Source organism: Heterocephalus glaber, unplaced genomic scaffold, assembly GCF_053883595.1.
Source record: "Heterocephalus glaber isolate CG9 unplaced genomic scaffold, H.glaber_assembly_v1.0 deba00001447, whole genome shotgun sequence".
Lineage (NCBI taxonomy): Eukaryota > Metazoa > Chordata > Mammalia > Rodentia > Bathyergidae > Heterocephalus > Heterocephalus glaber.
Window position 1 is genome coordinate 13,748,084 of NW_028258299.1, and position 23,863 is coordinate 13,771,946.

Here is a 23,863-nt window from a genome sequence, read left to right on the forward strand (position 1 = left end):
TGCAAACCTACTTAATAAAGGTTCAATCAGCTACGGCATAACAAGGCCATATCAAACCAGACCGTTTGAAACCCTCTATTCTATTCTCTTCCCTCCTCAACCAAAAATCTCCCTACCCACTGTGTCAAGGCAGCAGGGAGAGTACAAGGAAGAGCAGGGGCTGCTGGACAAGGAAGTACCTGGAGTCCTCGTGAAAAGCAGAGATGAAGTCCGACTGGGCGTATTCCGGGTACAGGAACAGCGCAGGCCAGCTCAGCCTGCCCTGGTCATCCAGACTCAGCCTGGCGCCATAGGGGTTCTCAGAGCTGAGTCCATCCAGGAACACCTCGCCCAGAGCTTCTGAGGCTGCTTCTCCATCCTCACCAGGAGCTTCAGACATGAGCCTGATATTCCTAGCCTGGGTCAGACACAAACAGACAGACGCCAGAAACCTTACTGTGTGGGGGGACACAACCCACTTCACTGAAATAAGGAAACCCTAACAACGTGAGCTCCCTGAGGGCCAGCTCCATGGTGTTCCTCTTCAGTACCCCTGAGGCTTGGCGTGGAGGAGGCACCCCTTGTCTAACTTGTCTTCCCTAGGCATCTCCTGTGTCAGAGGACCTAGCTAGGGTTCCCTGTCCTCAAGCCTCCATTTCTGGTCTAGAGGGAGACAGTGCTGGAGGTTATGACATGGAGCTGTGGAACTGCAGACAAGGATCAATTCAGCCTGGGGCCGGGGGTTACTGGGAAATGCTAGGCCTTCGGTAATGACTAAGAAAGGCCACATAGGCCAGGGCACAGAAGAGATGAAGAGTGCAGCCAGTATACAAGTAACAAATGTTTCAGTTTGATGAGGACACAGGATATGTCTCACAGAAATGAGGGTCAGTCAAGGGTCTGAATAGGAGATCACATCTTATGGCTGCGTGCTGAAGTTCCTAGGTTAGCTCTAGGGAAGTCATGGGCATAGATAATATATACACAGGCATGGCTGTTTCAAAGGCTGCAGTTACTGACCTTCCCCTTAAACCATCAGTAAAATAGAGCTTTGTAGCTAGGCGTGGTGGCACATACCTGTAACCCCAGCACTCAGGAGGCTGAGGCAAGAGGATCACCAAGAGTTCAAGGCCAGCCTAAACTGCATAGTGAGACCCTGTCTCAAAAAAAAAAAAAAAAAAGAGCTTCAGGTACTGCTGAGAGTTTCTTATGGACACTGAAGCCTAAGATGCAGGGCTGGACTAAAGGAGAGAACAGAACAAGAACAAAAAAGTCTGCATGCCAATGCCTTAGGCATTCCAGTATTCTCTCTCTCTCTCTCTCTCTCTGTACTGGAGATTGAACTCAGGGGAGCTCTACTGCTGAGCTATATCCCCAGCTCTCTTTATTTATTTTTTTGAGACGGGATCTCATTAAGTTGCCCAGACAGGACTTGAATTTACAGTCTTCCTGCCTCAGCTTCCCTAAGTGCTGGGATTACAGGAATGTAACACGAAGTATGGCTCCAATATGCTACATTTAAGGAAATAAAGCCCCTCGCTGTGACTGAGGAGTCAATGGAAATGTGGAGTATTCTATCCAATTTGTTAAAACCTAGTAATGGATTGCTTGCTGGGATGCCAAGTGGGTTGCATTTTAGTAGTGCTAAGTTCTCAAAGTCAACAAGGAACTTAAGTAGGTGCATAACGTAACTGAACAAAGAATGAAACCAAAACCTGCTCCACAGCCACTCAACAGGTATTATCTATTTGGGAAGATGAACTTCAAACAAAGTAAAGCCAGATTTGGGTCAGACTGTATTTACTTCAAAATGCAAGAAACACAGGGAAGGGAAAGAAGGATTTTTGTTATTATTGCTGTTACAGTTAGAGAAGCGACACCTGAAAGGTTCACATTTTCCCAGGATGAGTATAATGCAGTGGTGAAGAGCAAGGCCCTGGCTCTGACAGCCAGTGACTGTGTGAGGTTCCTTCACCTCTCTGGGACGACTTTCTCAGCTAGAAAAACAGCAGCAAGCCCGCCTCGGATAGTGCTGTGCAGACTGAATGAGAGTGCTGAGCCCAGGCAAGCAGTCTGTGTGTCCCTGGGACAGCGCGCACAGTGGGCAACTGACTCCAGAGCCCAGGCTCCGCTGTCACACTGCCCCTCTGATGCAGAAAGAAAGTGAACATTCAGGGAAAGCATCCCAAGAAAGGTTTGCAGCAGGCATCACAAGACTAGTGGATGTCACAGGATTTGAGAACTCACCTTGACGGCCTGGAGCAAAGCCTCGTTCTGATTTTGCTCTTTCTTTTCTTTCAGCTTTGCTTTCCTCACATCTCTCTGTTCAGTTCGCTAGAAATGAAATTCAGATGTATCAGCTCCAGGGAACCTGCTCTTCTTCTACCCCAGCCTTCTCTCACCCTCTCTAAATGACAGTCTCTGCTCTCTACCCAACCTGTGCTCCTGTGTCACTGAACGTGCACAAAGCACACACTGAGCCATCAGACCCAGTGTCAGCAGAAGTTTACAATCCACTTCCTGTACCCAAGGAGCTCACTGAGAAGCAAGGGCAAGGGAACAGCCAAGTGTAACAGGCGCATTATGTTACTCTGGCGGTGTGAACAGAGCTGTGAAACACACAGAGGGGCATGGATTCTGCCTCCTGAGAAGGTGCATCTAGACCAGTGATGGTGAACCTTTCAGAGCCTTCAGTGATACAAACAGCCCACTGCAGTACGTGTGCCATAGGTTCGCCACCACTGGCTTAGACAAGGGAGATGCCAGCAGGGAAGGAAAACAGGCACTCTCCATACAAGGACTGATGCCAGGACAGACAAGTAGCCTGTGGGGAATTTCACCTTCCCCAGTGTGGATGGGGCACAGGAAAACACGCTGGAAAAACTCATGGAAGGAACTTATCAGAGGCTGCACTATTATAATCCACAAGAGAAAAACACCACCCTTCTATTTGATCTGGCAGGAATGTAACTCAGACTTCCTTCTCCTGCTAATCTACCCAGCGCTAGTTGTCCTGCTTCTGCCCTTGGGATGTGGATTAACAGGAGTCAGCAAACATTTTCTGGAAAGGGCAAGACAGTAAATACTTTAGGTTTTGCAGACCAGTCTGGTCTCTGTTGCATATTATCTGGTTCTGTTTGTTAGTTTTTTTGGTTTTTGTTTAGTTTTTTGAGACAGGGTCTTGCTATTAGTTCAGGCTGGCCTCGAACTCATGGCAATCCTCCTGCCTCAGCCTTCCAAGTGCTGGGATTACAGACGTGTGCCACTTGCCCAGCTGATGTTACATCCTGTAAGCTTGCTCAACCTATTAATTCCAAGAAAGTTTTAGTGGATCCCTTTGGATTTTCTATACATGAGCCCATAAAATCTGCAGCAGAGCTAGTTTTATTTCTTTTCTTTCAGTTCTGAAGGATAAATTTTTGTTTCTTTTGGTACCAGGGATCAAACTCGGGACCTTGTGCTTTCGAGGTAGGCAGCAGCACCACTAAGCAAAATCTCCAGCCCTGAAGGATAAATTTTTGGATATAAAATTCTTGGTTGAAAAGTTTTCTTCCAGCACTTTGAGTATGTCATCCCTCTGCCTTCAGCCCTTCATGTTTTCTGATAAAAAGTCAGTTGGATAAATTTTTGGATATAAAATTCTTGGTTGGCAAGTTTTCTTCCAGCACTTTGAATATGTCATCCCACTGCCTTCTGGCCTTCATGTTTTCTGATAAAAAATCAGTTGTTGGCCCGGGGATTTAGCTCACTGGTTTCGTCGTCTGCTATGCAGGCGCAAGGACCAGAGTTCAATCCCCAGTACCAAAAAAAAAAAAAAAAAAATCAGCCATTAATTCTGAGGTTCATTTATACAAGAAAAGTCATTTCTCTCTTTTAAGGTTCTCTTCTTTGTCTTTCAAGTTTGATAATGATGTGTCTTGGTGTCAACTGCTGTTAAGTTTACCCTACTTGTAGTTTTGTTTGATTTTAAGATGGGATCTTGCTATGTACTCAGGCTGGCCTTAAACTCACTATGTAGCCCAGGCTGCCTCAAACTCATGGTGATCTTCCTGCCTCAGCCTCCTGAGTGCTGGGATTACAGGTGTGTGCCACCACATTTGGCTCTACTTTTAGTTTTAAACTTCTTTGAGATATATACATACATATATACATAAATATAATCAGATATAGCTATATCTAAATAGATAACATTTTTCAATAAATTTAAGAAGTTTTTGAACATTACTCTTCAAATCTTTTTTTGTTTGTTTTTTGAGACAGGGTCTTGCTCTGTAGTTTAGGCACGTCTTGAACTCACTATGTAGCCCAGGCTGACCTAGGACTCCCAGTGATTCTCCTGCCTTAGTCTCCCGAGTGCTGGGATTACAGGCATTCACCATCACACCCAGCTTCTTCAAATCATTCTTTTGTCCCTTCTCTGCTCCACTTCTAGAACACCACTATGCCTATGCTGGTGCATTTCATGGAATTTCACAAGTCTGCATGTTTTCTGAGAAAATCCTCAGCTTTTTATAAGCCTATTGTTTGTCCCAGTGCCATCTACTGCCTCAGGTAGCTGGAATCTTAAACAATTGCTTTTAATGGTTTTTTACACTCCCCCCGACCCCGGCACCTACATGTGAAATGGCTTTGCATATTGAGTGAGCTCCAAGACAGGTCATATAAAAGAGCTGTGAGTGGGTCTGCCAGGACCCACTAGGTGGACAGGTTAAAAACAGTTCCCTGGCAATGGGGCTCTGAGAGGGCTTCAGCCCTATTCTACCTACTCTGGGGGCTGCCAGACCCCGTGTTTTCACCATGACTCTGGGCTGCTGACTTTCAAGGGTACTGAGGAACTGTGGAAGGGAACCTAGGAAAGACAAATTAAAGTGCCACAAATTTTCTGTTCTTACAAGGCTTGGCCATTTTTCTTAAATAAACACTCCCTAGACTGCTGCAAGTCTCTAGTTCATTTTTAGAGTTTTAGAAAAGTTAACTGACAATTTTTGCAAGTTATCTCATGCATTTTATGGAGGAAAGTTTTATTCTTTTTTTTTTTTTTGGTACCGGGGATCGAACTCGGGTCCTTCCGCTTGCAAGGCAGGCGGCGGAACCACTGAGCTAAATCCCCGGCCCAGGAGGAAAGTTTTTTCTAGGTCTTTAGCACACCATTTCCACTGACATCACCCTCTATTTCTTATCTGCTTGTTCAGTGCACCCTGTGGGAGAGATATTGTCACGTCTCCCATGACACCCATTTGTGGACTTAGTGCTTCCTTGAGTTGTCAATTTTTACTTCACATATTTTGAAGCTGTTATTAGGTGCTTATATATTAAGAATCACTAAATATTCTTATAAAGTGATTCTTTCATCATTTAAAAAATGACTCATTTTATCTCTGGTAATAATTCATCCCCTTCATGTCTACTTTGGTATTATGTAGCCAAATGAGATCTACTGCTTCATATGCCAATCAGAACGGAACCTAGCATCAGTGTGTACTCAGATACAGGGGAATACTGCTATTTAGCAAGCGATGCCAGGCTTTGGGCCCCGAAATCTCCCTTTAATTGTGCCTGTGCTACAGGAACAAAATGCCTTCATTTAGGCCCACTGAGGGTTTTTCTGTGGACAGTTTTGGTGACAGCCTTCCACAGCAGCCCTCCTGACTTTGCTCCTATATATACCCCTTTCAGAAATTCTGACTCACACCCAATTACCTAGGCTTAAAATTTCTGTTACTGAGCCACAAGGATCCATAGATATCTACCTTTTCTGCCATTTCATAGTACCACAATGACTTCTAACTTCCTATTTAGGGGAGCTGAAGGCAGCAAGGGAGTGCAGTGAAACTTTCCATTCCATTGGCTCAGCAGTGAGAAGAGGTGGAAACTGGGAATTAAAAGAGTGAAGTTTGCTTCTAGCTTGGCACTGAACAGACATGTGAGGTCGCGTGCACAGATGCTAAGACTGGTATCTGGCGTGAACTTGAAGTCCTGCTTCACCAGAGCTGTGTAAGTGGCGCAACCTCTTGTCTTCCTGCACATTAGCTACCTCTCTAGTAAATCAGGGCTGATTTAGGGTTCAGATGGCTTAATGTAAGTGAAAATGTTAAACCAGTGCCTGGAACGCATACACAGTAAGTACTTTCTCAATGTTGGGTATGATTTTTTGGTATTAATGTTATTTAATCATTATTACTGTTTTTAATCATCATTTTAAGCTGTTATATGCCAGGTATATGGCATTTCATCAGCAATTTATAGGTGTCTACTTATGGGAGTTGCACATCATTGTAGAAATGTAAGGTTTTGTTTAAATGTTTAACTGATTTTTCTCTTTCACTCTCTCTCTCTCTCTTTTTTTTGAGACAAGGTCTCACTCTGTAATTCAGGCTGGCCTTGAACTCACTATGTAGCCCAGGCTGACCTCACACTTGCAGCAATTCTTCTGCCTCTGCCTCCTGAGCACTGGGATTACAGGCATGCGCCACCACACCTGGCTCCCCTTCTCTCTTTTAAGAGCTTTAAGTAGTGCACAGATAGACTACAGCACTCTTAGTTGTTCCTATTTATTTATTTAATTTTGGGGGGTTTTTTTGGGTACCGGGAATCAAACTCAGGTCCTTGCGCTTGAAAGGCAGGCAGCATGTATTAGGATTTATTCAAATCCTAATAGCCACTTTCTACAGAGTCCTAACTCTATGTTAGGAAATGTACTAAGAAGACAGACAGACAGACAGACAGACACACACACACACACACACACAACCATTTAACCCTTATCCTCCAAAGGCTCCTGTCTGCAGTGTTCTCCCCAGCATCATTCAGTTCAGTAAACCTCTGCTCAGTCTTTGACATTAGGCTGAGGCATCACTTCTCTCTCCAAACCTTCTATGCTATCTCCATCTACTGCCTGCTCTTGGCAGGGCAATGTTAGATGCCACTGCAGTAAACTACCGCCATACACTGTTATATTCTTGCTTGCCTCTACTGTCTTGTTTGTGCCCTCCACAGAGTTCCAAGGGTAGGAACTGGTTTTGGTTTGGTCTTTTTTTCCCCAGGAGGCGTGGATCAACCTAGGGCCTATCACTTGAGTTAACATCCGTAGTGCCTAGATTTCGTCTTTGAAGAGGAAAAACTTTACAGTAACCTGAGAGAAATAATCTGATGAATGCTAATTAGTGCTAATTAGAAAATGCCAATTGTCTGCCGATGTCACCAACCTTCAGCTTGTCTGCTTTAGACCTCACTTCCAGAAGCTTCTTTTCCTTGGCATCTATCAGCAGCCCCTCGTCACACCAGCTCACAGCCTCAGCAAAGTGTTTCAGTTCTAGATGGCACAGGGCACCTAGAGAAACCACAGCCCTTAGGGTCTAGGAACAATACACATGTGCCAGCCCACCCACCATCCACCAGCCAAGCTCCTGAAAGGAAAACAGAGGCTGAGCCCTTGGACTTCAGTCCGCAGAGAAGCAAGAATATTTTCTGTATCCTAGTCAGAAATATCCCTCATGCTCATTCAGCTCAAAACTCCGGTAAGTCTCCTTGGTATTTAAGTACTCTAAAAGTAGGAAAGGATATGGTTTAGGGGCAAAGAACAAAGGCTCTGGAATCACACAGACACACAGGCTGTGGAAATAAGACTCTGTCTTTTATCAGCTAAACCTTGGACAAAGAACTGAAAATCTCAGAGCTTCTGGTTCCTCAACTACAAATGGAAAAAATAAAGTCCAACTCAGGTGATTTTTTTTGTTTGTTTTTTTGTTTTTGGTACCGGGGATCGAACTTGGGACCTTGAACTTGCGTGGAAGGCGCCAGAACCACTGAGCTAAATCCCTGGCCCTAACTCAGGTGATTTTTAAAACATAGACAGAAAGCAGAATTTGCCTCAGCCATTCATCAAGGTAGTAGCAGGATCAAGATGTTGTTTCCCTAGCCAGGCGTGGTGGTGCACACCTGTAGTTCAAGCACTCAGGAGGCTGAGGCAGAATGACTGCTGGGAGGTCGAGGCCAGCTTGGGCTGCAAAGTGAATTCAAGGCCAGTCTGAACTACATAGCAAGACTCTGTCTCCAAAAGACAAACAAACAGGACTGGGGGATTTAGCTCAGTGATTCTGTGCCTGCCTTGCAAGCGCAAGGTCCTGAGTTCGATCTGGTACCAAGAACAAACAAACAAACAAAAAACCCCACCTAAAAACAAAAAAACTGTTATGTCTTTTCTAATTTTGTTCAAGGCTATAAGTTCAAGCTGCTTCTGCTATTTAAAAAAAATGTTTTAACTGGTACAGTGGTGTATGTCTGTAATTCTAGCTACTCAGGAGGTTGAAGCAGGAGAATTGCAAACTTGAGACCAATCTGGGATCATAGCAAGACACTGTCTCAAAAATAAAAGAATAAAAAGGGCTGAGGATGTAGTTCTGTGATAGAGTGCCCCTGGGTTTGATCCCCAGTACCAAGAGGAGAAAAGTTTTAACTCTGTAGTGTTCATTTTTCTCTAGTTAGCCTCTTTAGGCTTTCCACAGAATTTCAGGATCAGAATTGTAAAGTTGTAAAGGTTTAGATGTCAAAAGAATCTAATCCTGAGCCGGGGATTTAGCTCAGTGGTTCCATCGCCTGCCTCGAAAGTGCAAGGTCCTGAGTTCCCTGGTACCAAAAAAAAGAATCTAATCCCATCTTCCAGGGATGAGCAAACTGACACTCAGAGTAGGTGTCCTTCACAGTCACATTAAAAGGTAAAACTGACAAGTGAATTGAGGATTACAGACTTCTAACCCCAGGTTAATTCCACAGGACTACACTACATGCCAGTCTTAATTCAGTGCCTCCTTTCTCCACAGCTGAGGGACATGGACCTGCTTACCATCCTCTAGGCACGAACACCTGAAGAGCCATAGCTGTGGGGAAGTGTATTAAGCTGCTCCATGGGAATACAGGGGATATCAATATGAGATGAACAAATTAAAGTTTGCAGAGCACTTATGAGCTAAAAGTAATAAAAAATATTATAAAAGTAATAAAACCACTATGATGACACAGAAAGTTCAGACTACAACAGAAAAAAGAATCTGGAAACATCACAGCATCAGAGTTATGACAAAGGTCCCATAACTTCTCTTTTAATTAACATTAACATGGCATTTGAAAATCTTGCCTTTCAATCAGCTAATTTGTTTTTTTTTTTTTTTTGGTACCGGGGATCAAACTCAGGTCCTTGCGCTTTCGAGACAGGCGGTGGAACCACTGAGCTAAATCCCTGGCCCAGCTTTATTTATTTATTTATATATATTTTTTCAATCAGCTACTTTGGAAAAAAAAATCAGAATGTGGCTTTTGGAACTGCTTTGTTTTAATTAATTTTATTCCTTATGAATTTAAAATGAGGAGTTTCAAATTTTATACAGATTCTTACAGCATAAAGGGTTAGATTATTTTATTCTCTGAGGAATTCTTTTAAAATGGCATGTTGCTGTTGATAAGGAACAGGAACTTAATATCAAGATTGCAAAAATAAGGGGACTTCATAGCTTTAAATGTCAATTTCTGGTAGAGTGAGTGCCAATAACTATACTACTGCAGCTCTGTGAGACTTACCTCTCACTATGGCTTTGAGGTGGTGGGGTTTTAGTTTTCTGGCAGCCATCACATCATTGAGAGCAGAACGAAAATTGCCTAACAAAAAGTCATTTAGTGAAAGAAAGAACAAGTTTTGAAATCAAAATTTTTCCAAAATATGTGTCCATTGACAAAGACATTCTTGTACGATCTTGGAGAAATATAAATCACAGCAACTATTTTCAGAAAAAATATACCTGTGTTCCCTGAACCTTAGAAATGTTTTAAAAAAAAGAAAGAAAGAAAGAAAGAAATGTTTACAATACCAGGTAATCCACAGAAGAACTATAATGGCTGGTAAGCATGTGAAAAGACGTTCAACACCACTTGTGATTAAGAAATGAAAACCAACATGAAGTTGGCAAAAATTACGGACAGATAACATCCAGTAATGATACAGATATAGAAAAAAACAATTTCTGAATAAGTTAAAGAACAAATTAGTGTGTACTTTGTGCATACACTGTTTTGTTTTTTGTGCATATACTTTAATCCAGCAATTTTCTTCCAGGATATTATCTTCAAAAATATATCTATAAATGTGCAAGAATAAATGTAAAAACCTGTTAACTATAGCACTGCTTTAATTGTGAAAAACTGAAGATAACCCAAATGTGAGAGTAAAATAAAGATACTTTCAGACATACAAGATTTAAGAAAATTTACTTCTGATGCTTCTTTTTTCAGGGAGAAAATGAAGAATGTGTTCCCATAAAACAAAACAAAACAAAACAAAAAAGAATGTGTTCCCCAAACACTGAACCTATACCTAGAGAAAAGGAATTGTGGGACCAAGGGAATGGGGAGCAAACACAAAAAGACAGCTGGGGAAGAGTGGTCCCGGGATGACAGAAACCCAGAGAGCAACCAGTCCACATTGGAGAGGGCAGAATCACACTGAAGAAGGGGTAAGCACTGTGAAAACCAAGGAAACATATAATAATTAAGACAGTTACTACTTAAGGAATTAGGGAAAAACAAAGTTTTGTTACAAAAAAGGAAAATGGTTAGAATATTCAGTATGGTTTGGCTGAGATCAACCTCTACATGATCACATATGGAAACGTGAACTAGCAAAATAACCCAAACACATATACAGACAGGAAGACAAGACACGCGTGGGTCTTTGGTGGCAGTGGGAAAAGAAAGCATAGCATTCATTTCCTTAGTAGAGAAACAATGGCTAATACCCAAAATTGAAAAATTAAAGCAGCAGCACAATGGCTGGGGAATGTGGCTCAGGGGCACTGCACCTGCCTGGCAAGCTCAAGGTCCCAAGTTTGATTCCCAGCACAAAAAAAGCAGCAGTATAACAATAATTTAGTAATATGAAGTATACATGAAAAGAAATAGCTAAAATAGGAATATTTGCCTCTGGGAAGCAGAAAATGGCAGGAGAGCCAGTCAAGGGACTCATGCTTTTCAAACAGGCCTTATAGAACTATTTGATTACTTAAATTTAAACCTAGTGCCATGGTGCAGACCTATAACTCTAGATAGTTAAAGAGGCAGAGGCGGGAAGATTGCAAGTTTTAGGGCAGCCCTACCACATAATAAAAAATAAAGGCTGGGTATGGTGGCAGATGCCTGTAATCCCAGCATTCAAGAGGCTGAGGCAGGAGGATCACTATGAGTTTGAGGTCAGCGTGGGCTACATAGTAAATTCAAGGCCGGCCTGAACTACAAAACAAGACATTGTCTCATAAAACCAAATAAGTAAATTAAATTAAGTTTAATTAAATAGAAATAAAAAGGGCCAGGGATGTAGCACATGGTAGACGCCCCTGCATTCAAACCCCAGTACCACCACCACCACCATCACCACCACCAAAAATTAAGAAAACTAAATTTAAATAAACAAACATGACCGGAAATATCTATACCAGATGTTCACAGTGGTTATCTGCTTGTAGGTCTATGGGTAAATTTTAATTTTCTTTTTAAAATCTTTCTGTATGTTTCAAAAATGTTATAAGAAATGTATTAGTTTTATAATAAAAGTTAACCAAATACCCATATGTATAAATCGGCAAGTGATGATCAAAGAGTCTAAAAGCAGACATTTGTCCCTATGAAGTCACAGTCCTGCACTGCTCACAAGAGAGAGAGGCCAAGACATCATGAGACTCACTGGAGAAGCCAGGCCAGCTTAAATGCCTGGGACCCTCACCTGGAATGGGGAGATGGTGGGAAACTGTTCTTTCACTCGGCTGTTCTGCTGTACTGGTTTTTCCTTGAAATTATGCTTTAAACATCTATAATACAGCTTTTCCCAGGTTCTCCTCCTGATCAGCTCTCTTCTAGGCCAAACTGCCTACCAGGTCCCTGATTCTGATTCCTCTGAGCTTCTCCCCAGCACTTGCTCTCTGCTGCACAGCCTCCCTGATGACTTCTGTCCACTCTGGGCTGTGCCTGCCTCATCTTTACGCTGATGACTACGAACACAGATTTCCACCCCAAGCCTTTGTCCCAAGTTTCATACTGATCTATTCAATCACTTTCTCCACTTCTCCACCTGGATGTCTCACATGTTCCTCACACAGAGATGCCCCAAGTAAACTTATTATCCCTTATCCCCATCCCTGACTTTTAACACCCGCTCCCTCTTCCTTAGATCCTTAGACTACCATTTCAAGTGGTGGTCCTAATATCTTCCCCCAGAAGCCAAGAACTCAACCCTAATTTCTCCCTCTGTCCACAAGTCAAACTCTTATTGGCCTTTTCACAATACCATCCAAAAAAATGAAGTACCTAGGAATCAATCTAATGAAGGAAGTACATTGAAAACTACAGTACTCTGAAAAAGGAGATAGAAGAGGATATCAGAAAATGGAAAGATATCCCTTGTTCTTGGGTAGGAAGAACCAGTATAGTGAAAATGGCCTTACTTCCAAAATGGTTATACAGATTTAATGCAATCCCGATCAAAATTCCAACTGCATATCTCACAGAATTAAATTCATTTGGAACCAGAAGAGAACTAAAATAACAAAGGCAATTCTGGGCAACAAAGGCAAGGCAGAGGACATCACAATCCCTAACTTGAAAATCACTGTGATAAAAACAGCATGGCATTGGCAAAAAAATGTACCTGAGGATCAATAGAACAGATTAGAAGATTCAGAAACAACTCCAGACATACTCAGCCACCTTATCTTTGACAAAGAAGCCAAACACTTTCACTGGAAGACGGACAGCCTCTTTAATAAATGGTGCTAGAAAAACTGGCTTTCCACTTGCTTAAGATTAAAACTAGACCCATATCTTTCACTATACACTAAACTAAAATCAAAATGGGTCAAAAAACCCCAAAATGGATCAAAGATCTAAATATTAAAACAAAAACACTTAATCTGCTGAAAGACAGAATAGGTAGAACTCTCGAAAACACTGGTGTAGACAAAGACTTTATGAACAAAACCGTGATCACACAGGAACTATCACAAAGAATCAACAACTAGGATCTCACCTTATTAAAAAGCTTTTGCACTGAAAGAGAAACCACCAACACAGTGAAGAGACAGCCCACAGTGCAGGAAAAAATTTTCGCCAGCTGTTCCTCAGACAAAGGACTAGTATCTAGAATATATAAAGAATTCAAAAACACCAGACCACCCCCCCCAAATTTAAAGGCCCAATCCAAAAACTGGGTATCTGAGATGAACACTCAGATGAAGAAGTAGAAACAGCAAATAAATATATGAAAAAATGTTCAATATCATTGGTCATTTGAGAGATGCAAATTAAAACAATGCTGAGTTTCCATCTTACTCCAGAAAAAATGGCTATTATCAAGAAAGCAACCAGGACCAGGCATGTAGCTCAGTGGAGCCACGTCTGTCTACCTGGCAAGCACAAGGCTCTGAGTTCAATTCCTGGTACTGAAAAAAGAAAAAAGAAAAGAATAACAATCAATAACAGATGCTGGCGGGACTGCGGTGAAAAAGGAACCCTTCTCCACTGTTGGTGGGAGTGTAGACTGGTACAACCACCGTGGAAATCAATATGGAAATTCGTCAAAGAACTAAAACTGGAGGTTCCATTTGACCCAGATATTCCCCTTCTTGGTATCTTCCCGAAAGAATTAAAACCATCATACCTTAGTGATATATGCACACCCATGTTTATAGCAGCACAGTTTGTAATAGCTAAATCTTGGATACAGCCCAAATGCCCATCAACTGACAAATGGATAAAGAAGACGTGGCCTTTTTATACAATGGAGTACTACTGTCCCATAAAGAAAAATGAGCTTGAGACATATCTAGCTAAATGGATGGACCTTGAGACCATACTCTTAAGTGAAATAAATTGGACACACATGTTTAAATACCACATTGCTTCTCTGGTGTGATGAGCCAAAATTGGAAATATAGTATATTATATAATATATAATTATAAAATTATAAATATATACTATATTAACATATACTATATATTATGTGTATAACATAAATTAATACATAAAATGTATACTAGATGTTGGAAAATAGGAAGAAAATGTTCAAATGAGAAGGGGAAGAAGGGAGGGGGAGGAGGAATGGAAAGAAGAGACGGGAAAAATGGAGAAAATAGAAGGAAAAATGGAAACAAAGCTTTGGTATATAAGGAGGGGAAGAAGGGTGGGGGTGGGGTGAAGAATAAGCAAGATATATCTTGTACAGGTACAAATTCCCTATCATGAGTGTTACCATTTTGTATATCTAAAATGTACCAATAAATATTGTGCCTCAAAAAAAAAAATTAAGTTTCTAGTCCAGGTTCTGGCATTAATCAAAAGATCCCTTCCGGGCTTATGTAAAATTAAGGGATTTGTTGGCCCAAACAATTTCTAAGTTTCTAAACCACTCAAGACTTTTAAATTTTTTCTACTAAAACAAGATGGGGGCAAAAACACTCTGAGCAGACCTGGTTGGGGGAGGACCTCTGCTCAATGGTGATGAGGCCTCCAGACCCACTCCAGCTAGACTGCAGCACCTGTCCTCTGCTGGCCCCTCCGAAATGCCCGAGTCACTCTCAGGTCCTCTCTAAACTCTGTGATAAGAAACAAGTATCTAATACCACCCAGAGGAGTCACCAGCAATACCATCACTCAAGCGATAAGCTTTTTCCAAAGTTATGCCTGAGTGTTTGTGTTACCTAAAGGGGCCTAACAAAACTTAAGAAACCCAGGGCAAGGGGCCAGGGATTTAGCTCAGTGGTGCCTCTGCCTGCCTCGACAGTGCAAGGTTCCAAGTTTGATCCCTAGTACCAAAAAAACCAAAGTCATTGGTTCTTCTTCATCTTAGTGTCCTTAACATGTGAATGTACATTGTAAATCTCCAACAAAGAAACAGTATTTTCCAAACTTCCTCCCAGACATAGTTTTTACCTCAAGAGTTGCACAAAATACTCTGAACAATTCCCCTTAGGCTAATACAGATTCTCTCACCTAAAGATCTCTACTGCCTTAATCCTTCTAGTGTCCCTGAGAAGAAAAAGACCAGAAAAAAAACAAGGAAACAAAAACATTTTTTGAAAGAATAGAAGTATTTGGGCTCAAAAATCATGGATTAAACTGACTCATACATCAAATACCTTACCAGAGTGACTAAGCCACTTTTTTGATTCAGAAGTAGAAGTTATACAATCCAATCTGTTTTTCTTCTCATCATATCTCCCTGGGAGATCAGAATTCACTAAACTATCTCCAGACTGGGTTTCTGGGATGAACAGCCCCTCTTCCTCTGATACTCTTAAACCCTCCACTAGCCATTATAATCGCTTTTACAGTAAGGTAATTATTTAGAAAGCACTTAATAATGAAATAAATTACCCAGATAGTACTGTGCTGCTGCTCGGTTGGTATAAAGGACAGCATTCAAATCAGGATCTACACATTTCTTCTTTAATCCTTCAGTGTATGAAATTATAGCTTTCTTATAGTCTTTTTCTTTAAAGTAGTCATTGCCCTCATCTTTATAGGTCTTGGCTTGTTCTGAAAAGAAGAGGAGAAAAAGTCAGTATTTCCTGTTTTATAAGGTTCATTTAAAATATTCTACAGCCAGAGCTGATGGCACACACCTATAATCCCAGCACTCGGGAGGCAGAGCCAGGAGACTGCCTTGAGTTTGAGGCCAGCCTGGGCTACACAGTAAGTTCAAGGGCAGCCAGAACGATAAAGCGAGACCCTGTCTCAAAAAAAAAACAAACCTCAAAATAAATAAATAAATAAATATTCTACATCATCCAATAATGTAATATATGACAAAGCAAAGAGAAGAAACAAACAGGAAAAGGGAAAATGCAAAATTAGTGCTATGATAAAAATGGGTATCGATATGGAGAATCAATACCATGCAAACTTAATGCTACAATCAATTACAAATATCTAACAAGACACGCTACTAAATACTTAGCAGATAAGAAGAAGCATAAAGGTATAGCTATCCTAGCTTTTTTTTTTTTTTTTGGTACCGGGGATCAAACTCATCCTTGCACTTGCACAGCAGGCGACAAAACCACTGAGCTAAATCCCCAGCCTATCAAAACCACTGAGCTAAATCCCCAGCCTATCCCAGCTTTTGAATAAAGGACCTTTTTTAAAATCACTGGAGAAATGATACTTCTGTTTTTCCTTATGTTATTTTATTCTCTGGAGTGCAAATTCCTGATTTGTGAACCCACTCCTGGCCTTTCAGTGTTCCAATAGCATCCACTACAGCTATAATGTATTTGCTGACACTTATCACAGGTTTGGACCAATTCTTTAGGACAATTTAGTTTCTCACTGGGGGCAGGAACTATATCTTGTTTATCCCCAATGCCTAGCAGTAGGAAGTATCAAAGAAGTGTATGTGGAGTGAATGGTGATGAGGTAGCCCCAGGTCAGTCAGAACCTTTGTAATGTACACTTTATCTTAATCCACAGGAGACACATAGCAAATGCTAGTCATGTAAGGTACCTTCTGGAGATCGCTCCTCATCAAAAATAATTGACTGAAGGCAAGCCAAATCAGGATTCTCCTTGGGATCAACTTCTGATGGTGCTTTCTTCATAAATAAGGGGATCTTGTCAAATTCCTGAATTTTAAAAGAATGAATTTAGAACCTTGAATAGCCACGATCAGAAAAAAACCATTCTGTGCCACATCATAATTTAAAAAACCAAAACTCCAACACAAAAACAGAGTCGTAAAAGCTGTTAGAAAAAAGCAATGCATCACTTAAAAAGGAAAACCCATAAGAATTACAGTAGACTCGGGCTGGGGATTTAGCTCAGTGGTGCCGCCACCTGCCTTGCAGGTACAAGGTCCCAAGTTCAATCCCCAGTACCAAAAAAAAAAAAAAAAAAATAACAGCAGACTTCTCAACACAAACTTTAAAGGTAAGGAGAGTTTGAAATGAAGTGTATCAAGGCCTAAAAGAAACAACTTCCAACCCAGACTGATATATCCTGCAAAATTATCTTTTAAAATTGATGGAGAAATAAGATATTTCCATGATAAAGAGCACCTAAATAAATTCATGACCACCAAACCAACATTCCAAAACATTTTTTTTGTTTTTTTGTTTTGTTTGGTACCGGGGATTGAACTTGGGTCCTTGCACTTGCACAGCAGGCGGCAAAACCGTTGAGCTAAATCCCTGGCCCCCCTCAAAATTTTTTAAATATCCTAGAACAGTAGTGGCAAACCTTTTTGAACTTTCTTTTTTTTTTGGTACCGGGGATCGAACTCGGGTCCTTGCGCTTGAGAAGCAGGCGGTGGAACCACTGAGCTAAATCCCCAGCCCCTTGAACTTTCAATGATACAAACAGCCCACTGCAGCACATGTACCATAAGTTCACCACTGTCCCAGAAAGACACAATGAAGCTAACAGTCAAAAGGTCCAATAGAATGAATGCACCAAGAAGGGCAAGCAATTAAGTAGAAGGGAAAGGAAGGAAAACAGCAACAGGAAAATAATATAATGATGGGCTGGGGATTTAGCTCAGTGGTTCCGCCGCATGTCTCATAAGTGCAAGATCCCGAGTTCGATCCCTAGTACCAAAAAAAAAGAGAGAGAGAGAGAGAGAAAATAATACAATGACAGGAATAAGTAAATACCTATCAGTTATAACCATCAATGTAAATGGTCTCAATTTGCCAATCAAAAGACACAGATTAGCAGAATGCATCCAATGATATGCTGTATACAAGAAGTTCATTTAACCCAAAAAGAAATTCATGGACTAAAAATCAAAGGATGAAAAACAATATTCCATGCAATAAAAGCCCCAAAACAAGAGTAGTTATGCTATGCTTAAAGTACACTTTAAGTCAAAGCTGATCAAAAGAGGTAGAGAAGGATACTAAATATTGATTAATGGAACTATTTAACAGGGAGAGATAACAATTATAAACATATATGCAACAAACCACAGTGCACCCAACTTCATAAAACAAACATTAATGGACATAAAAGAGCAGATAAACATCAATACAGTTATAATTGGGGACCTCAATACCCCATTACCACAAATAGTTCAAACAAAAAATCAACAAAGCATTATCAGAGTTAAGCCAAACCTCTGAATAAATGTACTTAATAGATAATATACAGTGTTCCAACCAACAACAATAGAATACACATTGTTTTCAGCAGGTCATGGTACTTTCACATACAGTGGACCTCAAGTTATGACCAGCCTGACATATGAACAACTTGGGTTAATTAGGTTAATGCAAGATTCATCTGCCTCTTGTTATCTATAGCATGTACCCAGGTAAACATCCAGATCTCAGCTGTACTGACTCACAACCAACTTGAGTTACAACCAGCCCTCAGGAACCAATTGAGTTCGAAAGTCAAGGGTCCACTGTAAGTAAGAAAGCCTGCTTAAGTAAATACAAAAGAATCAAAATTTTACCATCCATATTATGAGATCACTATGCAATGAAACTAGAAAGTAATGGCAAAGGAAACCACAGAAATTATGCAAATGCATGGAAATTAAACAACAAACTCTTGAATAATCAATGGGTCACAAAACATTAAAGGAGAAATAAGACAGTTCCTAGAATTAAATGATAATGTCAGTACAACATACCAAAATTTATGGGACACAATGAAAGCAATTCTATGAGGGAAGTTTATAGCTGTGAATGACCATATTAGAAACACACAACATGTTCAAATAAATAACCTAATGATGCACTTCAAGGACCTAGAAAAACAAGAATAAATCCAGAGTTTGTATAAGGAAGGCAATTATAAAGATCAGAGCAGAAATCAATGAAATGGAGACTAAAAAAATAATACAAAGAATCAATGCATCAAAGAGCTGGTTCTTTGAAAGAATAAACAAAACAGACAACCTCTTAGCCAATCTTACCCAAAAAAGTAAAGACACAAATCGATGCAATTAGAAATGAGAAAGGTGGGCCGGGAATGTAGCTCAGCGTCATAGTGCCTGCCTGGCAAGAGCGAGGCCCTGAGTTTGATTTCCAGCACCAAAAAAAGAAAAGAAAGGAAAAAGGTGAAATCACAAAGACACCACCAAAATCCAGAAGATTATTAGCAACTACTTCACAAACCTGTATGTCAAAAAAATTGGAGAACTCAGAAGAAATGGAAAGATTCCTAGATAGATGTGAATTACCAAAACTGAGCCAAAAGAGACTTAAAAATCCTGAATAACCCAATAACAGACGATGAAACTGAAAGACTAATACAAAAACCTACCAAGTAAGAAAAGCCCAGGACCTGATGAATTCACTGCCGATTTCTACAAGAACTTTGGGAAAGATCTAACATCAATAATCCTCAAGCTCTTTCATGAAATTCAGAGGGAAGGAATACTCCCAAAATGGAAAATTATCATTACCCTGATCCCAAAACCAGACAGGGTTCCAACCAAAAAAGAGAACTAATCTCTCTAATGAACACAGATGCAAAAATCTTCAACAAGATACTAATAAGCAGAATGGAACAAATCATCAAAAAGATCATACACCATGACCAAGGAGAATTCATTCCAGGGATGCAAGGATGTTTCAACATACAAGAATCAATAAATGTAATTTATCACATAAACAGAAGCAAGGACAAAAATCGCATGATCATCTTTTAACAGACACAGAAAAAACCACCAACAAAATCCAACATCCATTCATGACAAAAACCCTGAAAATACTGAAAATAGGGCCGGGGATTTAGCTCAGTAGTTTTACCACCTGCTGCGCAAGCACAAGGACCCGAGTTTGATACCCAGTACCAAAAAAAAAAAAAAAAACCCTGAAAATAAAAGACACAGGAGGACCTTATCTCAATCTGACAAAGTTATTTATGATCAACCTACTGCCTACATCATATTAAATGTGGAAAAACTGAAAGCTTTCCCTCTAGAATTAGGAACAAGAAAAGGATGTCCACTATCACCGATCCTGTTGCACGTAGTTCATGAAACATTAGCCAGACCAGGACCAGGGATGTAGCTCAGTGGCACTGCACCTGCCTCACAAGCACAAGGTCCTGAGTTCAATCCCTGGTACTGAGAAAAAAAAAAAAGTCAGATCAATCAGGTAAAAGAAAGAAATAAAAGGGATACCTATAGGAAAGGACAAAGTCAAAGTATCATTATTTTCAAATGACATGATTGTCTCCTTACCCAAAAAATTCCACCAAAGGACCCCTAGAATAACCAAATTCAGCAATGTAGCAGATAAAAAACAAACACACAAAAAATCAATAGCGTTCCTAGGTACTAATATTGAACTCACTGAGAAAGTAATTAGGAAAACAATACCATTCACAATAGCATCAAGAAAAATTAAATACCTAGGAATTAATCTAACCAAGGAAGTGAAAGCCCTCTACAATGAAGATTATATCACTCTGAGAAAAGAAATCAAGGACATCAAAAAATGGAAAGCTAACCCCTATTCCTGGATAGGCAGAACCAATATAATCAAAATGGCTATACTTCCAACTGTGATATATACATTTAAGGCAATCCCAATCAAAATATCAACAGCATTTCTCACAGATCTAGAGAAAACAATCCTAAAATCCACATGGAACCAGAAGAGACCTAGAATAGTAAAAGTAATCATGGGTAACAAAAGCAAAGGAGGAGCCATCACAATCCCAGGTTTGAAGTTATACCACAAACCTACTGTGATTAAAACAGCATGGTACTGGCACAAAAACAGACAGGGATCAATGGAAGAGAGCAGAGGAAGCAGAAACAAACCCAGGCATATTCAGCTATTTGATCTTTGACAAAGGAGTCAAAAGCATATGCTAGAGGCCCGGGGATTTAGCTCAGTGGCACTGCACCTGCCTGCCAAGTGCAAGGTCCTGAGTTTGATCCCCAGTACCAAAACTAAGAGCATATGCTAGAGGAAAGAGAGCCTCTTTAACATATGGTGGTGGGAAAACTGGGTGTCCACATGTAGAAGATTGAGTCTAGACCCATGTCTCTCACCATGTACTAAACTAAAATCAAAATGTATCAAAAATCTAAATGCTAAAACAGAAACACTTAACCTGCTGGAAGATAAAATACATAATACTCTTGCAGACATGGGCTTAGACAAGGACTTTCTGAGCAGAACCCAATGGCACAAGAATTAATACTGAAAATCAACAGATGAGATCATATCAAATTAAAAAGCTTCTGCCAGGGGCTTAGCTCAGTGGTTCCGGCACCTGCCTCACAAGCGCAAGGTTCCGACTTCAATCCCCAGTACCAAAAAACAAAAAGCTTCTACACAGCAAAGGAAGTGAAGAGACAACCTACAGAGTGGGGAAAAAATTTTGGCAGCTACTCCTCAGACAGAGGATTTAGATCTAGAATATATAAAGAACTCAAAAAAATTAGACCTCTCAAAAATAAAAGACTCAATCAAAAATGGGCAACAATAGTGATTAGATACTTCTCAAAAGTAAAACTGGCCAATAAATACATGAAAAAAATGTTCAACACTGCTGGCCATTTAGAGGGATGCAAATTAAAACAGCATTCGGACACCGTATTTCTCCAGAAAAAAAATGGCTATCATCAAGAAATCAAATAGTATCGCTTCTCGGCCTTTTGGCTAAGATCAAGTGAAGAAATCAAATAGTAAAAAATGCTGGTGATAGGGCCAGGGATTTAGCTCAGTGGTTTCACCGACTGCTGCGCAAGCACAAGGACCCGAGTTCGATCCCCGACACCAAAAAAAAAAAAAAAGAGGACAAAAAATGCTGGTGAATAATCATGAAGGGGAAAAGGAACCCTTCTACACTGCTGATGGGAGTGTAAACTAGTACAATCAGCACGGAAATTAGAGTAGAGATTCCTCAAAAAATTAAAAACATAAATTCCATTTGACACAGCTATTCCCCTTCTTGGTATCTTACCAAAAGAGTTAAAGACATTATATTATGAGGATATATACCCATGTTGAGAATGTCGGATAATGATTTCTATTCTTTTTTTTCTTTTTTTTGGTACCGGGAATCGAACTCAGGACCTTGCGCTTGTCAGGCAGGCGCAGAGCCACTGAGCTAAATCCCCGGCTTTTTTTCATTTCGAACAGAATACAAGGGTGGTTAATTGAACGCTCTTTCGTTGCTGTCGCCTCAACTACCCGTCTCATTTCATTTTTCCCACAACTCTGATTGGTGCTATAGGTAGAGCAATTTTACAGATGAAGAATGGGCTCAGAGAAGTTAAGAAAACCGTCCCAGCGTCAGGTAGTGGAGTCGAAGGCCTGTCTGCACCCCCTGGACTTTTAATAAACTGACAGCTTAAGAAGACTCTGAAAGTCTCCAGGCAAACTGCTAACATTCAGCTTGAAACCACCCATCTGCTGGCAGCGACAGGGACCGCCCAGGGCGTGAGGGAGGCGGGGGAGCCCAGGACACCTGCCGACTCCCGCACACACGTGCAGCGCCCCCTGGACCGCCCACCTCCTCCCAGTGATCCTCGTGGAAGCCGCCGCGGTAAGGCTGGCTCCGGAACTTGTCCAGGAACGCGTCCATGTCATTGTCGTCGGCAGCGTCAGGCTGAGAACCCTCCATGGCCGCTCGCGGATCGCTCGCAGGAGTCCTGGGGCCCAGAAGCCGCGCGCCTCCTTCCGGCGGCGCGGTGCGCTCCCCTCAGTCCTCCGGGCCGTGCCAGACCGCGCGGCTTGGGTTCCGCAGCCCTAGGAGAAGGAGCGCCAGCCCCTCCCTGGCCTCTGCCCAGTCCCGCCTTCTGCCCCAAGTTGCTGGGGTTCAGGGTAGTGGATGAGCCTAGGCGCTGCAGAGCCGCCGCGATCGCTGCCGGTGCGTGCACTCCTCCATTAGTCAGTTGGCCCTACTTACGGAGCGGAGCGCCTTCTGCTTCGCACTTGTGCCTGGCGCGGGCGTGGAGTGGCCATGAGCTTGGGCAGAGAGCCAGAGTAGCAGGAACAGGGGAAGGGCCAGAGGTGATGATGTGGCAGGGACAAAGCACTGACTGTGAGGACTCGGCTTTTCCTCTCGGTCGGGTGGAACCCTGTGGAGAGGTGTTCTGGGGGCTTTGTTTGTTGCTGTAGCAGGGATTGAGCCCGGGGCCTTCCCACTGAACTACATCCCCAGCCCTTTTGATTTTTAAATTTGAGGCAGGATCTCACTGAGTCCCTCAATTTCCCAGGTTGGGGTCAAACCGGTGATTGTCCTGTCACCGCCTCCCAGGATGACAGGTGTGTGCCACCACACCCGGCTTGTGGAGAGTTTTGAGGGAAGGTGTGATTGGCCAGACGTGTCTGTTTCTGAGTTTAACCCCGGCCTCACCCTCACAGCAGAGGGAGCAGGGTCTGCAGTCCGGGTGAGGCAGGCCTGCTTGACTTTCTGCAGCCACCCGGTCATCCCGCAGATGGCCACAGAGCCCTGTGCAGCCGCCATAGCTTTGGGGTGCTCCTAGAGAAGCAGACAGCAGTCGGGTCTACACAAGTCTGCACAGTGGAGACGGGGAAGCGTGGGGTCCAGGAGGCTTCCCACTGACAGAGACGCAGATGAGAAAGGGCTCTGCACTCAAGAGGGAAGCTGGGCATTAGGTGGCAGAAGCTGGTGTACAGAGAGGCCTGAAAGTGTATGACAGCCTGGCTGGCTGGGCACCACGTGACCTAAGCAGTGAGGCCAACACGGTGGATGGGGCTAGAGGGCCTGGCTGCCCTCTTGGTCTTTGTCCTGCAGAGAACAGTGAGGCCCTGGAAAGACCTGGAGGGAGGGAGGATCCTGAGCCATTTTGTTCGGGGAGGCCGGGGCTGCCAAGTGAAGGACAAGAAGCCAAGGGTGAGGAGACTGAGGCCAACGGTG

At 41.9% G+C, this 23,863-nt stretch overlaps 1 protein-coding gene across 3 annotated transcripts in view; it reads right to left on the reverse strand.

Annotated features, from left to right (window-relative positions):
- Nucleotides 1-22,692, reverse strand: part of Ttc4 (tetratricopeptide repeat domain 4) — a 29,071-nt gene extending 6,379 nt beyond the window's left edge. Inside the window, exons 1-7 of one of the 3 annotated variants that reach the window (XM_087214692.1) lie at nucleotides 22,493-22,692; nucleotides 16,518-16,635; nucleotides 15,389-15,550; nucleotides 9,553-9,630; nucleotides 7,185-7,309; nucleotides 2,227-2,313; nucleotides 180-397 (exon numbers count right to left, since the gene is read on the reverse strand). In XM_087214692.1, coding sequence (XP_087070818.1) covers nucleotides 180-397; nucleotides 2,227-2,313; nucleotides 7,185-7,309; nucleotides 9,553-9,630; nucleotides 15,389-15,550; nucleotides 16,518-16,635; nucleotides 22,493-22,603 — 899 coding nt within the window. In that variant the 5' untranslated portion in view covers nucleotides 22,604-22,692. Of the gene's footprint in view, nucleotides 1-179; nucleotides 398-2,226; nucleotides 2,314-7,184; nucleotides 7,310-9,552; nucleotides 9,631-15,388; nucleotides 15,551-16,517; nucleotides 16,636-20,204; nucleotides 20,298-22,492 lie in introns of those variants that run through there. The other 2 variants (XM_087214694.1, XM_087214693.1) reach the window with 2 other exon arrangements.
- Between the last annotated feature and the right edge of the window lie 1,171 nt (nucleotides 22,693-23,863).